Source organism: Carassius auratus, chromosome 38 (assembly GCF_003368295.1).
Source record: "Carassius auratus strain Wakin chromosome 38, ASM336829v1, whole genome shotgun sequence".
Classification (NCBI taxonomy): domain Eukaryota; kingdom Metazoa; phylum Chordata; class Actinopteri; order Cypriniformes; family Cyprinidae; genus Carassius; species Carassius auratus.
Window position 1 is genome coordinate 7,756,475 of NC_039280.1, and position 15,350 is coordinate 7,771,824.

General features: G+C 36.3%; 1 protein-coding gene across 4 annotated transcripts; it reads right to left on the reverse strand.

Annotated features, from left to right (window-relative positions):
• Window positions 1-719: 719 nt before the first annotated feature.
• Window positions 720-10,571, reverse strand: mapk8a (mitogen-activated protein kinase 8a). 4 transcript variants are annotated; one of them, XM_026223778.1, is made up of 12 exons: window positions 10,372-10,568; window positions 8,674-8,842; window positions 8,460-8,589; window positions 8,313-8,371; window positions 7,992-8,130; window positions 6,883-7,048; window positions 5,394-5,465; window positions 5,003-5,185; window positions 4,573-4,697; window positions 3,778-3,841; window positions 3,045-3,122; window positions 720-2,912 (listed from the first exon to the last, which is right to left on the reverse strand). In XM_026223778.1, exons 2-12 carry the CDS (start codon window positions 8,793-8,795, stop codon window positions 2,896-2,898), a joined length of 1,155 nt encoding a protein of 384 aa, XP_026079563.1. In that variant the 5' UTR covers window positions 8,796-8,842; window positions 10,372-10,568; the 3' UTR covers window positions 720-2,895. The 4 variants fall into 4 exon arrangements, 3 of the variants coding, with proteins under 3 accessions (XP_026079563.1, XP_026079562.1, XP_026079561.1); XM_026223777.1 differs by lacking the exon at window positions 5,394-5,465 and adding an exon at window positions 6,451-6,522 and having other exon boundaries at window positions 720-2,907; XM_026223776.1 differs by having other exon boundaries at window positions 720-2,907; window positions 10,372-10,567.
• Window positions 10,572-15,350: the final 4,779 nt, after the last annotated feature.

The following is a 15,350-nucleotide window of genomic DNA, read 5'->3' on the forward strand; positions in this document are numbered from 1 at the left end:
TGTATTAAATAAAATCTTTTTTTTTTTCTAATTTTCCGCTTGACAATACCCCACAGATTCTCTCTGGGGTTTAGGTCTTATGAATTTGTAGAGTACACTCATCTTTCTAAACATTTGTTCATCTTCAAAACAAAAATGAAGATTTTTTTTAATGAAAGATTCCTCCATTTCCATTTTAAAAAAGTCCATTCTACCCAAACTTAATTGCCTCAAGAAGTATGTACATTTGAGCTTATATTTACTATATTTCATGTGCTTGCTATTTGTTTTCTGATCAGTGTTTATATGTGAATAAAAGCATAAAAGATTAAAAGTAAATCTGTTCATCATATAAGCAATTGTGTCTATTTAGAACACTTGGATTAAACCATTTGATTCAAATAAATATCCTTTATTAACTTATTAAAATGCATCAAAAGTTTTGGTGGAATGGACTTTAAAAAGAGGGACAGAAATATTTTTTTTTTATACCTTAAAGGGATACATTTTAATTTTAAGGTGAACCATTCCTTTAATCCGCGCTTTGAAGATGAATGAAAGTCTCAAGCGGTTGGAATGATAATTTTTGGATGAAGTAACTCTTAAAAGTCTTTAATATATGTGGAAAGCAGCAACAATTTCCAAAGTTAAATAAAGTTGTTCATGGTGAAGAATTTTAAACTAAGAATAAGTTCTTGGAGAGGGCACAATAATGGGAGGAAAAATAACACTCAAGCAAACCAATTTTTCAACTGTTTATTTCCATTTTTCCAGTTGTTATGATGTTAACAGTTGAATTTCAGTGCATTCTATTGAGGTGGTAATCTGCTAACCCTAATATAAAACAACTGCATCAATTTGTGAAGTCTAATAAACCCAACACCATGATCTTATAGTTCTTGTACAGTGTTTTGGACTCAAAATCAAGTGCTAAGAAGGTCATGCAAGATACTGACCACCGTTGAGACTGGGGAACTAGGAAACTTTTCTTCTCCATTTTTATTATTCTCTTTTCTTGGACAGAACCCTTCCAAAAATGTTCGCATAGATGTCGAGTCTGAAATAACATGGTTCATTGTTCAGCTTTGAGTTACTGCACATAAGCTGAAGAAAACAAAAAACAGTCTAGAATAAATAAAGACACACACTTGTTGAATTGTACATACAGTACATTCTCACAGATCCAATCTACAGACACTTCAACACTCCTATTTTTCTGAATAAATAAATAAAATGAAATCAAGGTTACAGTAATACTTGTAAAATGTGAGCTGTATGGCATCAAGTGTGAGGTAGTTCAGACTCGACCTTTAAATGGCTCTTGTGTTTCATGCCTAAAAGCTTTTGCTTTTTGCAGTTCCAGCAGGCTCAGGGTTCCCATGCAAGTATGTAGGGCTTAATATCATTGCCACTGTTAAGAGCACTTAAAACAAAACAACAATAATATAAAGTAATAGCAAAAGATTTCGTTTTTTACCCTGTGCACAGGCAAATAAATCCAATGGGCTGAACCCCATATGTCATAAACATTCAGATTCAACTTAGGCCTATTCAACATTCTCTCACCTTCAAATTCTAAAGCAAACATAAAAAACCCTCTTCCATGATATATCTTAAACTTTTTATCAAATAATGTGTGGAGCTCCACAGTTTTCAATGTCATAAGTTACAAAGCAAATACGTACACAGTAGGTCAATCCCCAAAACAGTAGGTCCCTTTCATTTACAGCACATTACATGCCATTAAAGACCTGACAGGAGAAAAAAAAAAACTAATTAAATATCTAAAGATCTGGGTTAATTTCACTGTTGTACAAAAATAAATAAATAAGTAGCTTAACAACTCCGGAATATTAAAGAAATGAACCAGTGTAAATTTTTGTTGGTGTTCCAAAATTTCGGACTCAAATTTCAAGCAACAAACCTTATCAGGGTTTGGAAAAATGTTTAGATAAAAACTGCAAAACTGCAATGATACAATCACAGCTAATGAAGCGCGATGCTTGTTCTATAAGCAGATTTTGAAGGGCTAAAACATTTTTTTTAATATAAATTATTAAAATAAAAATAAAAAGGTGCTGAAATCCTAGGTAACTAGGACTAGGACAAGAACTAGAACACCACAGACATACGCACAAGCACATCACATTTCACAGTCAATCAGCAGCAAAACTATTCATGAAAAAAGAACAGCCTGGTAAAATAAATCAATGTACATATAAAAAATATTGTTTTTGGATGTTGTGAGTTGTTATATCTAAATGCAACTGTACAAAATTTAAATAATATGTGCTGCGCAACAACATGACCCAGAAAATGCCACCTCAGGCAAGTTATGTCAAAAATGTACTTAAATAGCTGATATTAATTTGTGCAATATGGTTATGTCCATTGTAATATACTAACATGGACTTGTTTCTAAAGACTTTCATATCCCAAGTGACCAAGAAAATTATACACTGACCAGGAAAAAGACTCAAAATAAATACATTTGAGAAAATATATTCACAACTCAATCTTTACAGATTACCTTCCAAAATCACTCTACGACGACATGACAAAATACTCTAAACGTAGCTTATAAAAGAAGAGATTTGTTAAGGAGTTCCCTATCATCGCCTGAGCCTGTTAGGGCTGTCGCTAAAAAGATAAAACTGTGTAATTATTTACAGCATCTAGAGCGGAACTCAAAAAAAGCCATCCCCGACCCAAAAGAAAGTATTAGACTGGCCTAAATCTGATACCATGCCACACACAGAGAATCTCCGGGGGAAGGTGATAGTCATCTGCAGCAGCTCAGGGGTCCCGCAGAGGCCTCCAGGCTGCTGTCTGTGTCTGAGGCCACGGTGGGCTCTGTGGACATTGATGAGACGTCATTGATGGAGGAAGAGGAGGATGGCTGGGGTGAGCCGTTGATCACTGCTGCACCTGTGCTATGTGAAACACAACAGTCGGTTAGATCAACCAAACATGATGTGTGAGTATATGCAAATGAAAAAATCTATTTCATTGAAAACATAATGAACATAATTTGCATTAGACTAAGAGAAAATCGTCTTACTAACCTATAGGGGAAGGCTGACCTCGAATGACACCGTTTTTCACCCGTTCTTCCCAATCCAGGACTTCTTTATAGATCAGCTCTGTAGAAGACAAAGAAAAAACAATTCAAATATAACTCGAGAGAAAAAAACTGAGGTCTACACAACTTTTATCTAAATAAGCCATAAGGAAATAAAGCTTTGTAAATGTTACTATTTAGCACAAAATCCACAGATGCATAAAATCTGGGGAAAAATCTATAGTAACTTGAAAACACGGTAATGAACACCAGCATTTAATTACGTACATGGATGAAAGGGATTGATATTAAACCAATTGTTTTGTTTTACTCCAAACGAACTGATTCACTAAAATGAATCGAAGCTAGTTTGTCACTGGAAGTTTAAAAAGCAGCTGAGCTACTGTCATGCAGCTGAAAAAGTCAGTTGCATTATTACTTAGATATTTACTGTCATACGCTGAACAGATGAACGAAGTCATGGAAACTGGCATGGTTTAAGTTGATAGCACACGCTCCATGAGTAGAAAGAAACATCACTCTTTCTAATTTAAGCAACTGCCGTCAGACATTTAAACATGCTGAGGAGTTTATTAACACTATTCAATCAGGTGACCCCTGCAGACAAGATTTCGACTGCGGGTGCAGTGGGCAAATCATGTTGGTTCTCAGCCTCTGGCACTTTCCTTTTGCATCGGATTTCACTCTGTGAACTTTAAATTAGAAAAACAAACCACCTTTCCATTCCTCCACTGTGTGTTCCCTCTCATCGAGCTGTTTGTCTATGATTAGAGGAGGTGGCTGAAAAGAGAAAGAGAAGCACACATAATTATACTGGGGAGAAAAACAATCAATGTGTTGATTATGAGCTTATCTGGGGGGGGGGGCAGAGACTGTTGTGAGAACTAATAGATAGACTACTGTTGACAAGTATGAAGTCAGTAAAAAAAATTTGTTTTTGAAAGAAATTCATTTTATTCAGCAAGGACTTAAACTGATCAAAATAAAAAAAATTGACAATTATATTTAGAATGTTACAAAACATTTATATTTTAAATAAGTACTGTTCTTTTGAACTAAAAAAAAAATCTGAATGTAACAGAATTAACAAAAATATTAAGCAGAATTTGAATGATTTCTGAAGCATCATGTGACTGAAGTAATTACGTCTGAAAATTTAGCTGTCATCATAGGAATAAATTACATTTTAAAATACACTGAAACAAAAAAAACAAAAAACAGTTATTTTAAATTGTTAGAATATTTTATAAAATTACTGATCTTTGATCAGACAAATGTGGCTTTGCTGAGCATAACTGTTATATAATATAATAATAATTTATTTATTTCGCAAATTTATTGTACAACTTGTGATAAAAAGGTTTAAAAATTGCAACCCTTGGTTTGAAGATTTGGGGAAACAAAATCCATAATCATTTTTGTAGACTTTTCATCAAAATTACAATGAGCTTGTATATGTACTTGACGGCAGTGGATTGGAAATTACTGTGTGTGAATGCGCATAAACTCACCGCTTCCACTTCAGCTGGGTCGTACCACACGTTAATGTAGGGGTGCCGCAGAGCTTCATCCACGGAGATTCGTTTGGATGCATCGATCACCAACATTTTAGACAGCAGGTCCCGTGCCTGGCTCGCTGCATAACAAATCACATCCAGTACAAAGTGTTAATGGTACTTCAGTTGTTCTCAAGTGGCTTGACATGTCACCTCAACCACACAGCAGATTATTCAGGCCACTCACTGTGCATGCACTGGAAATGATTCGAATTTTGAATTAGGCTGTTTTTCTTTAGCAAATATGTGTCAGTTAAATGATGGATGAAATCTTTAATATTAACATTATGACATGCCCATTTGCAAGCAGCGATTGCACAGCTGCCTAATTAAGCAAAATGCTCAAGAAATATTGTCACCCATTTAAATCTTCAAGCAGATGTACCTTTCAGTTTGTTGTTTTCTGAATCAGCAGGGAACAGGACATCGGGAAAGAGCTTCTCAAAGCTGTATCCAGTGTACCGCGGCCTGTTCTCCACATAGGTCCGCACTGACTGGTTGAGTTTCATCATGAACTCCTGGGATGGTGTTCCCAGCTGCTCTATGACTTTGTTCCACTGATCAATATCTTCAGGCATTAGAGGGTTAAGAAAAGTATAAACAGTCCTACAATAACTAAAATGATCATGTTGAAAGCTTTCGATAAATCCTGCACATTGAACCAATTAATTTTGATTGCTTATGCCATAGTGTACCATGGGAAACAAAGTATTGTGTTTACTAAAGAGAAGTGATGACCATGGAATGGATGGCACACGATAGACAGGTAAGGATACGATCTGAACCTGGAAACAACACACTACCTCTGACCATTTCAGCCATGATACAGCCAACAGACCATACATCCACTGAAAAATGAAATGAAAGTGAAATTAGCATGCAACACAGAGCTTAAAAAAGGGAGGCAAAATGATGATGAAATCAGATGGCAAGAGTGATGTGCGTCATGCAGGATCTGCCATGTCTAGCATGGAAAATCAGTGAGGATGGAGCACAGACGTAACAGAATAATCATTGCAACACTATAAATAACCCGGAAACGAGTTTCACAGTGCATTACAGGCCTGACCATTTACACTCATGTTGTGACTCACGATGGTGACTCATTAACTGATTATGATGGAAGGGAAAAAACATTGCACACTAATACAAATTTAGATTTATAGATTTTTTTTTACAGATGATGTAGGCTTTTTGGGACGATGGAACGGTGTGTTCTCAAACACCATCAAGCCACACTTGACCTACTGTAATGGTAAGCCTGAAAGATCCCACATATCTACCGAAATATACACTACTATTTAAACGTATCGAATTGGAAAGATTTTGAAAATGTTTTTAAACATCTTTTAAGCTCACCAAGGATGCCCTACTCCCTTGTCACGAGAACAGAACAGAGCAATGGCTAAATAAATATCAAAACAACTTGTACCAATGTAAAACAATAATTTTAAAAAGAATTAGAATATGATACAATATGAAACAAGCAGGTGCCAGTGTAAAAATTTTAAACTAATCCTTCAAAATAGTGGCATTCACAAAAATAATTCACCAAATTAGCCAGAAGTCAAAACTGCCCCTCACAGAAATAAATAAGGGAGTGAAATGCAAAATAAATAAAAGAGCTATAATCAAAACACAACCATCCACTGTTTGATGAACATACAGCATGCATAACAAAGAACACAATATAAAATAATATTCATTAAATTAATACCAATCTAAAGAGGGACTAAACAGTATGTCTAGCTCATCATGAGTAAACTGTCAAAATGACCACAAACAATTCTGCCGTCGAAGATGCATTTTTTTACTTGTAGGACTCAAGGATACAGTCCCTCCCAGGAAAAAGGATTTTGTGACGGACCATTTCTGCCAAAATGCAGCCCACAGACCAAATGTCCACTAAGCATGTGCAGCAGAGGGAAAGAGAGAAAACAGTTAAGCAGGAAGTCAGGGGTGTTAGTATTTTTGTACTGTTGCATAAGAGCTTTCTTTATTCATTATAGTTTGGGTAAGAAATTAATGAACACGCCAAGCCATTGTCAACTCATCACACACTGAACAGGCTTTACATTTCATCAAAGTGAAAACAAAAAAACAGAATTCCCCCGTGCTGAAACCGCAAAGCTATTAGTGCAAGGAAAGCATTAGAGAGGCCTATAAAAGTGTGAAATGAAACCTGCAACACGAGGATGATATTGGCCGTTAAGCATGCATAGGATATACCAACTAGGCATTCTGCAGCTTGTCAGCAGCACTGACCATTGGCTTGATATCCCATTCCCAGGATGACTTCAGGGGCTCTGTAGTAACGTGTCACCACATATGGTGTCATCAGCAGACCCGTAGCTGCCGTCCTGGCCAGACCAAAATCCAGGATCTTCAGGGTACAGTCTGACTTTACCACGATGTTGCTGGGTTTCAGATCCTAAAGAATCACAAGACAGAATATTACTCAATTTGCCATTTTTTCATGAGCGTAAATAAGTAAAAATATAAATGGCAGTCCAAAAGTCTGAGACCTAAGAAAACTTAAAACCTGAAAAGAACACACACAAAGTTTTGATATTTAAAAAAAATAAAAATACAATTGTGAAATTCTTTTTAAATGTTTGCTGTCCGTATGATTTTTTAATAATTGCAAATTAACTAGTTATAAATTGTGTGGGCTTTAGAAAGCGTTTTAATTGTGAGCAAATTGATTCACTATTTTTGGTTTCACTTTTGATGCGGTCTAACTGAAAACTGACCAACAATACAGTATATAGGGCTAAAGTGTATCAAAACTAATGATCTGTATTCCACTCTCAACAAACAAGTCTTTCCACAATATTAACCTTGAAAAAGATTACTTATTTCCTTTCAGTGTTCCTCTGTTTTCTCATCAGCTATCCACAGATCTGTCAGAGTGAAACCATTTTTATTCACTTAACGCTTGATTATCCTCAGCTGCAATTGAAATGTGCATATTTAATGTTCAAAGGTCGCCATTCATGGGACATGACGAGATTCACTGTATTAACATAAGGGTCTCCGGTCATATCTGCGCAAAAGCAGTACACTGTATAAGACAGAGGTAAAGTCAAGGTGAAACGGGACAGCGATGTTTACTAAGGATCAATTGATCGATTCCCTCCAGTCGTCTCTCAACACGTCCCTGCCTCAACAGCGCAATGCAGTCCACAGCAGCAGCTGCAATCAGGCAGTCAGGCAGGCAGAGGTCTGGCTTTTTGTAATCAGCCCAAGGGATGAAACCCCTCCCCCTCTCTCACCTTAACTGATTATTAAGCTTTTGCTGTCCGTGCAACCTTGGCTGTGTATGGCAGTCTTTTTGTTTAGGCGGACAGGTTTAAAGGCTAAAGAGCACAGACCCTGTGGATGATCCCCGCCGAGTGGAGGTGTTTTGTTCCGCACAGCATCTGGTACAACAGATAGGACAGCCGCTCGTGGTCCAGCTCCATCTGAATGACTTGGCAGAGGTTGGCGTCCATCAGCTCCATTACTAGGTAACTGTCGTCGGGAAAGGGGCGTGGCAAAAAAAGAGGGTGCAATGGGGGGGGGGGGGGGGGTGTAAGGGAGGCAGAGAGGAAGGAGTGGGTGTGTGTGGATGTGAGAGAAAGGGGAGAAAGCATTACTGGGTATCAGCTGGGGTCTGGCATTTGTTACTGTGTAAATATATAACATATACTCACACATCTTGGAATTCTTCTAATGTTTTTTGTGGTGTAAAAACATTTAAGAGGCCTATTATCTGGAAATTAAAAAAGCATATTTATTAGACGGCTTATGCTATTTTTGCATACAACATGTTAAGAGCCCATTTTAGAGTCATGACTTACATTTTTATGGTTGACACACTTCATGAGCACCAGCTCTCTGTATGCACGTTTGGCATGGGTCTGATTCTGAAAAGGCCGGCTGAGTTTCTTTATAGCCACATTTCGCTCAAGGTTGTGGTCATACGCCGAGCTAAAAGAGAAAAGAATGCATGAAGCAGATGAAAAGATGCGGCAACTGTCTAACGTCCTTGATTTGAGGTGGAATACAACATACCAGACTATTCCCTGAGCACCCGAGCCAATGGGTCTTAGATTCTGATACCGCTTCAACACTGTGAATGTTGAATCACCCACATCTACGCTGTAGAACTCTTTTTCTCGCTTATTTTTGTTCATGGTGAAGCCGAAGTGTGAGCATCCGAACAAGGCAGACTTTTACAAACCTAGACCATAGAAAAAAGAAAAAAAATCCACTATAATTTTGCAACTGTTGTGATATCTTCACCAGCGTAACATGATTTTCCTGCAGGATCTTTTTTTCTTGGCACAGCAGAATAAACTGAAAGGACAGCATAGAGTGGTCCTGAACCTCTTTTTGGCTCTGGGCTTTATCTCGGTGTCATCCAAAAGAAAATAACTAGAGCATACAGCTTTTAGAAACACAAGCACACATAGCAAGGGGACTCAAAAAAATATGCCACAAAAGAGTAGGGTAGTTTCCTAATAGCTCTTAACCGGAGTTAAAACAGCATGACCCACTTCCACAGAAAAATGCTTCCACATATTTAACCGTTTCTGCAAATGGCATAATATCAGGGATATTAAAAATGGCACAATTCACTGTGATGAAAGAAAGTAGAACTAAATATGTCCAAATATGAAAGCATTAATAAACTGCATTTTGGATCCATAGCAAATGAGAGAGACTTTTGTCAAGACAAGCTTTGATTTGTGGTTGACAATCAAGCAAGAAAAAATATAGAAATAAATAAACCAACCACTTTTTGGCATACAGGCTAATATTCAATACTTACACAATCAGGCACGCACACAAACAAACCAGTTATTCAAGTAACACAATTTCTCATTTTAATCAGAGCCAAATATTAGTCTTCCAGGATAATAACACTAACTCACAACTACTTGTCACAATATTGCCAAAGAGAATCATTTCAAACCACAAGTATTATTATGCACAATAAAATAAATGAATAGAAATCACATTTGAGTAATTAAATTATTTATAAAATACAGAATTCAGGACAGCTTCACTAATAAAAGATGACTGACTACTGGCTAAACAAAAATACACTAGTTAAATGGATAATTGTATAGTTAGCTTGATATCTAGGCTATATACGGTCTAAACAATGGGATAAAATCCTGATTAAGACAAACTTTTATGGTTTCTTCATGCGATTTAACATTAGGACCCAGTTTCTGTTAGTTATAACAATTTACTCATCACACAGATCTAATGGGCAAATTTTGTCAAGCAGAAATCAATCAGCCTGTTGTCAAAGAGTGATATTTACATTTTATAATTTTGATAATATATATCCGAATTTATATGACAGCACAGGCCAGTAAGATACAATTAGATACACGAGAAATAATGTATAGTTTTTGTTCAAGTCTTTGACAGTGATCAGTATACATACTAAACACATAAGTAAATCAGCCTTTCTTATGTTTAATTCCTAAATAAATTCCATCCAGAAAACGCACACCGATTACAATGGGTTTCTGGCAATGTGATCAGTTTGACAAATACCATTATAAGCGATCTCACGTAACCCACGGAGCCCGGCTCATTTATTAGCCTCTACGTTAAAAAGCCTCATCATTCAAAACAGCGACATTATCCTATTATCGTCTCAAATAAAAGAAAATTAGCTGTGATGTAAACACACACCCTCCCCCACGTCGAAACAATACCACGCATTAAAACCACCTTAGAACGCTCACTTACCTGCTACGATTAAAATATAAACACTCCCTTTATCCTAAATGCCACTTAAATACCCGGACTCTTCAGAAATGATGAGGTGAAGACTCTATCGATTATTAATAGCTCTTATTCGGCTGCTGGTTTCGATAACATGACCTCAGCGTATTGAAAGCGCTTTCTTCCACTGGCAGCAGGCCTCGCGTGCACTGCGGACGACGTGCGCTCTACGTCACCAAACCCCCACGCGCTTCCGTGCCATCATCACGCCGGTCTATTCATAGAGACAGCATTCTATCTATCTATCTATCTATCTATCTATCTATCTATCTATCTATCTATCTATCTATCTATCTATCTATCTATCTATCTATCTATCTATCTATCTATCTTTCTATCTATCTATCTATCTATCTATCTATCTATCTATCTATCTATCTATCTATCTATCTATCTATCTATCTATCTATCTAACTGTCTGTCTGTCTGTCTGTCTGTCTGTCTGTCTATCTGTCTATCTGTGTCTGTCTATCAGTCTATCTATCTGTCTATATGTCTGTCTGTCTGTGAATCTATTCTATTAAAATCTGTCCAAATAGCCTAATATTGATCAAAATTAGACTATGTTGTGCATCATTTTAAGGATATAAATATATTTTACCCACTCAGATAGATACTTTAATTAATTAAATATGAAAATCCTTTTAAAAATGCACAATAAAAACTGCTAATCTAAACAAGGAGTAAATGAATCATAAATCCTTTTTTTTTTTTTTTTACTTCTGAATGTTATTTAACACAATACATGACTTGGAATGTGAATCAGAATACTTCTGTGCATGCATTGTAGTAGACACCTAAACAAGGACAAGGACAAATACAATTATATTTAAATATAAAGACACTTCAGGTACTAATTTGGGGATAAATAAGGTACAAATAAGTACCTTTTAGCTTTTGTACCTTTGAGTCTGTCCCATTGACAGCTTTCTAACTTTGTTTTGAGAGTGTTGAGTAAAAATAAAAGGTCCTGAAGACTTCCTCATCCTCTTTTGTCATTGCTCATTTAATCCAATTGAGCTCTTAGCTGTGGTCTAAGAATAGTTGTTCAATTTGCAAAAATGTTTTGAGGTCCCACAGACATCCATTGCTTCTTAGTGATTTTTGTATGGTTGTACAGTATACAGTATGCTGAATTGGAGATTGTGCATAGCTAGGTCACATGAGGCACTTGGTAACACAAGGTAAATGAATCATGTAGCGATTCACAGGATTAAAGTGTGTGTGCCGGGACCGAAGGCATCAGAGGGAGATCAGGACCTTAAGACATTGAATGCTAGAAGGTAACTATTCATATTCCTAATATGATAGATCATGTTTAGTAGTTATAATTTGTACAATTTACTGAATCTCTCTTCATGTAAAATTCAGAATGTTGTACATTCTAAGATTAACAACATAGTCCGTTTGTAATTAATTAATGCTGCTGACATGACTTGGTCAGCTACATTAGTTAATGCTATAAATATGTTACAGGGCTAAGTTGTGATTAGTTTATGTATATCTCAGAATTTTTTATTTGGACAGTGAAAGCCTAGTACCTATCAATCAGTAGAGAAAGCAAACATATAAAGAATATAAAAAGAAAAATCACTTTTATTTTCCTGATTTTTGATTTAACCATTGTTTATGTGTCCCTGTTATTGTTGGTAAACAAAGGCCATACTGTTTGTCAGAATATTCTAGGATTTGATTATTGAAAGAATGCAGTGAGTTTAGTGTTATGTCTTTCTCTTAGTCCATGAGAAAATGCATGTCTTCCTATATACTAATGTTCTGAGAGAGCGCAAGCTTATTTATATTTTTATTCATATTTTAGAAGCACGTATGTATGTACACAGCAATGTTGATTTAAGCATTTGTGTGCTTTAAAAAAATTAAGCATTCTATTTCTGACAGGCCACAAAAAGAAACTCAAGGCTTCTTGTAATGTTCAACATCTGCAGGTCCTGCTTAACCCTCTTTGGAGTTCAAGCTCATTATTGCATCGGTACTTTTTTGTGTGTGTCCAGCCCAAACTTTTGTTGTTCTGACTGATCTGACATACTGAGGCAGAGAACAACCCAGTATCCATAAATTACTTAAATTTTTAGATTATTGCGTTTATTGTATTGTGGTATGTATGTCATTTTTTTTTACAAAGGTGTTAAGTTAGCCTATTAACACCCAGGTTGTGTAATTAACTAGATGATGTAATCTCCCTCTATTGGCACCCAGACTTGATCTAGTAACTAGATTCTAGTTTAATATAAGCCTCAAGACAACCAAACAACAACAGACTAGGTTACACAAAATATGCTGCTAAATAGCAGTGAAACTGTTAAAGAGGCAATGCTACAACATTACAGCAATAGCGTCATTATTTAGGAGAGCTGTTATATAAGACTTTATTTATTATTATTTTTACATTTTAGTATATCTCTTTTGATTTGAACCAAAGAGAAACCTGAAAATGTTTTTGCTCTCTCTGCCATTAACTGCAGTGTATAATTTTACTTTGAAATGCTGAAATGACCAGGGTACAAATGTGGTTGGGGGGAACAATTTGGAGTCATGATTCTAAGTATTAATGACTGATGTTGGTGACATCTCTTGACACACTTACTTGAGCAGTCACTAGGAGTACCATGGCAATATCTAGGTCCTGATGTCTCCTTATGGACATCTGATTATGTCCCACATCAAATGTCAAATTATTGTAATCCTTAACATTCTTTATGTTCAGTGCATTTGCTTGTTGTTACCTTGCTTTAATAAAATTAATAAGATCAATTAATAAAAAAGACACTATTGTATTGGTTATATTATAATAACTATATATATCATAAATACCAAAGAATGTGTTATAGTTACTATAGTAAGTAAGTTATAGTAAGTTAAATTCTGTTCTTACAAGCCATTTAGATTTATGAACGTCTACATCAAAAAGAGTGCTACAAAGGGAACTTTATTTTGGGAAGTGCGTATTATTGATCAGTGATGGACATGTTCTTGATGTGAAATGTCTCCCTCTGGCGTCCTTCTTTAGTAGTTACAGTTGAACAGACAAGAATATATAGTTTTTCCTAATGGCTTCAGCACATTTGAAACAATCTTAAAATTCTTTGAACTGTGAGTGCAATTGTCTCAACCTTTTCCTGGAACATTAGAACTCGAATCGAGCATCGCGTTAGTTCAGTCAGGTCATGTTAGTCACGCTTGCATCAGCTGACAGTCAGCTGTTCCTGACGTGTACCAATCCAGTCTTGACACCTATTACCTGCGGTCTATTTAAATTCCTATTATTCAGTGTCTCTCCATCGCATTGCTGCTTGCAATTAACTCCCTCCTCCAACCCCAACTCCACCAACTGAACCTGTAATCTGATCTAACTTGTTCTTTCTTTACAGTGTCTTCATTGGAAGCAGTCTTTATGACATTTTGTTTACAACTCATGTAATTGTGAATTGTAATTATGTATGCTTATAATGGTTCTGTTCTGTACCCCAGGGGGGTTTGTCTTGTTGCTCTCCCCGCTCTGTCCAAGCATGGCTGCATGGACAGGCGTGTGGAGTGTTGCCCAGAACATAACCATACCGCCAACACTAACTGTATGCAATTATAATTGTCATTAAATATACTTGACGGAAGTGGTCCTGATTGAACTGCATGTCAAACCATTTAATTCATGCCCACACTGTAAAAGACTCTCTATTGAAACTACAAACCCGATTCCAAAAAAGTTGGGACACTACAAATTGAGAATACAAACAGAACGCAATGATGTGGAAGTTTCAAATGTCAATATTTTATTCAGAATATAACATAGATGACATATCAAATGTTTAAACTGAGAAAATGTATCATTTTAAGGGAAAAATAAGTTGACACATCTCAAAAAAGTTGGGACAAGGCCAGGTTTACCACTGTGTGAGATCCCCTCTTCTTTTTATAAAAGTCTCCAAATGTCTGGGGACTGAGGAGACAAGTTGCTCAAGTTTAGGAATAGGAATGTTGTCCGATTCTTGTCTAATACAGACTTAGTTGCTCAACTGTCTTAGGTCTTCTTTGTCGCATCTTCCTCTTTATGATGTGTCAAATGTTTTCTATGGGTGAAAGATCTGGACTGCAGGCTGGCCATTTCAGTACCCTGATCCTTCTTCTACGCAGCCATGATGTTGGAATTGATGCAGTATGTGGTCTGGCATTGTCATGTTGGAAAATGCAAGGTCTTCCCTGAAAGAGACAACATCTGGATGGGAGCATATGTTGTTCTAGAACTTGGTTATACCTTATAGCATTGACGATGCCTTTCCAGATGTGTAAGCTGACCATGCCACACTCATGCAACCCCATACCATCAGAGATGCAGTCTTCTGAACTGAGCGCTGATAACAACTTGTTTTTCCTTGTCATCTTTAGTCCAGATGACATGACATCCCAGTTTTCCAAGTTTAAGAGATTTGTAAATTATTCCATTCCTTTTTTACTCAAAATTTGTACAGTGTCCCACATTTTTTGGAATCGGGTTGTATCTGTATTGTTCAATGGAAATAAAGATTTAGATGTGGATTAGAAATAGATATTTTAATGAAGATGTTTAATGTTTGGGGGAGAGTGACTGAAATCTTTTCAAATCTTTAATAATAATCTGTGTATTTATGTGGAAACTTTGGAAGGGCGTCAGATTCACTGATAAGTGAAAGTCATGACATTTGCCAAGTATGCCAAAACCCATGAATTGGTGCTCTGCATTTAACCCATCCAAGTGCAAGCACATAGCAGTGAGAACAGCAGTGTAATAAAACACAAATGTAGAAAATTAAAATCAGTTTGCTGTGTCCTCTGAAGTACAATCCAATCACCAGTGATTATGCAAAAATATTGGCACATTCTGGCCTGTTTATACCTTTGATAGTTGGAAATGAAGTCAGCCCAAGACAAAAATAGATAATTGTAGACAT

What these genes read in the sequence shown, in the direction of transcription:
- mapk8a (XM_026223777.1), bottom strand. Translation starts at nt 8,795, where the DNA reads ATGAACAAAAATAAGCGAGAAAAAGAGTTCTACAGCGTAGATGTGGGT. An exon ending in CGGCGGGGATCATCCACAGG is followed by an intron (nt 7,049 to 7,991) that starts GTCTGTGCTCTT and finishes GTGATTCTTTAG; the next exon opens with GATCTGAAACCCAGCAACAT. An exon ending in CCTTTTTCCTGGGAGGGACT is followed by an intron (nt 5,186 to 6,450) that starts GTATCCTTGAGT and finishes TAATGCCTGAAG; the next exon opens with ATATTGATCAGTGGAACAAA.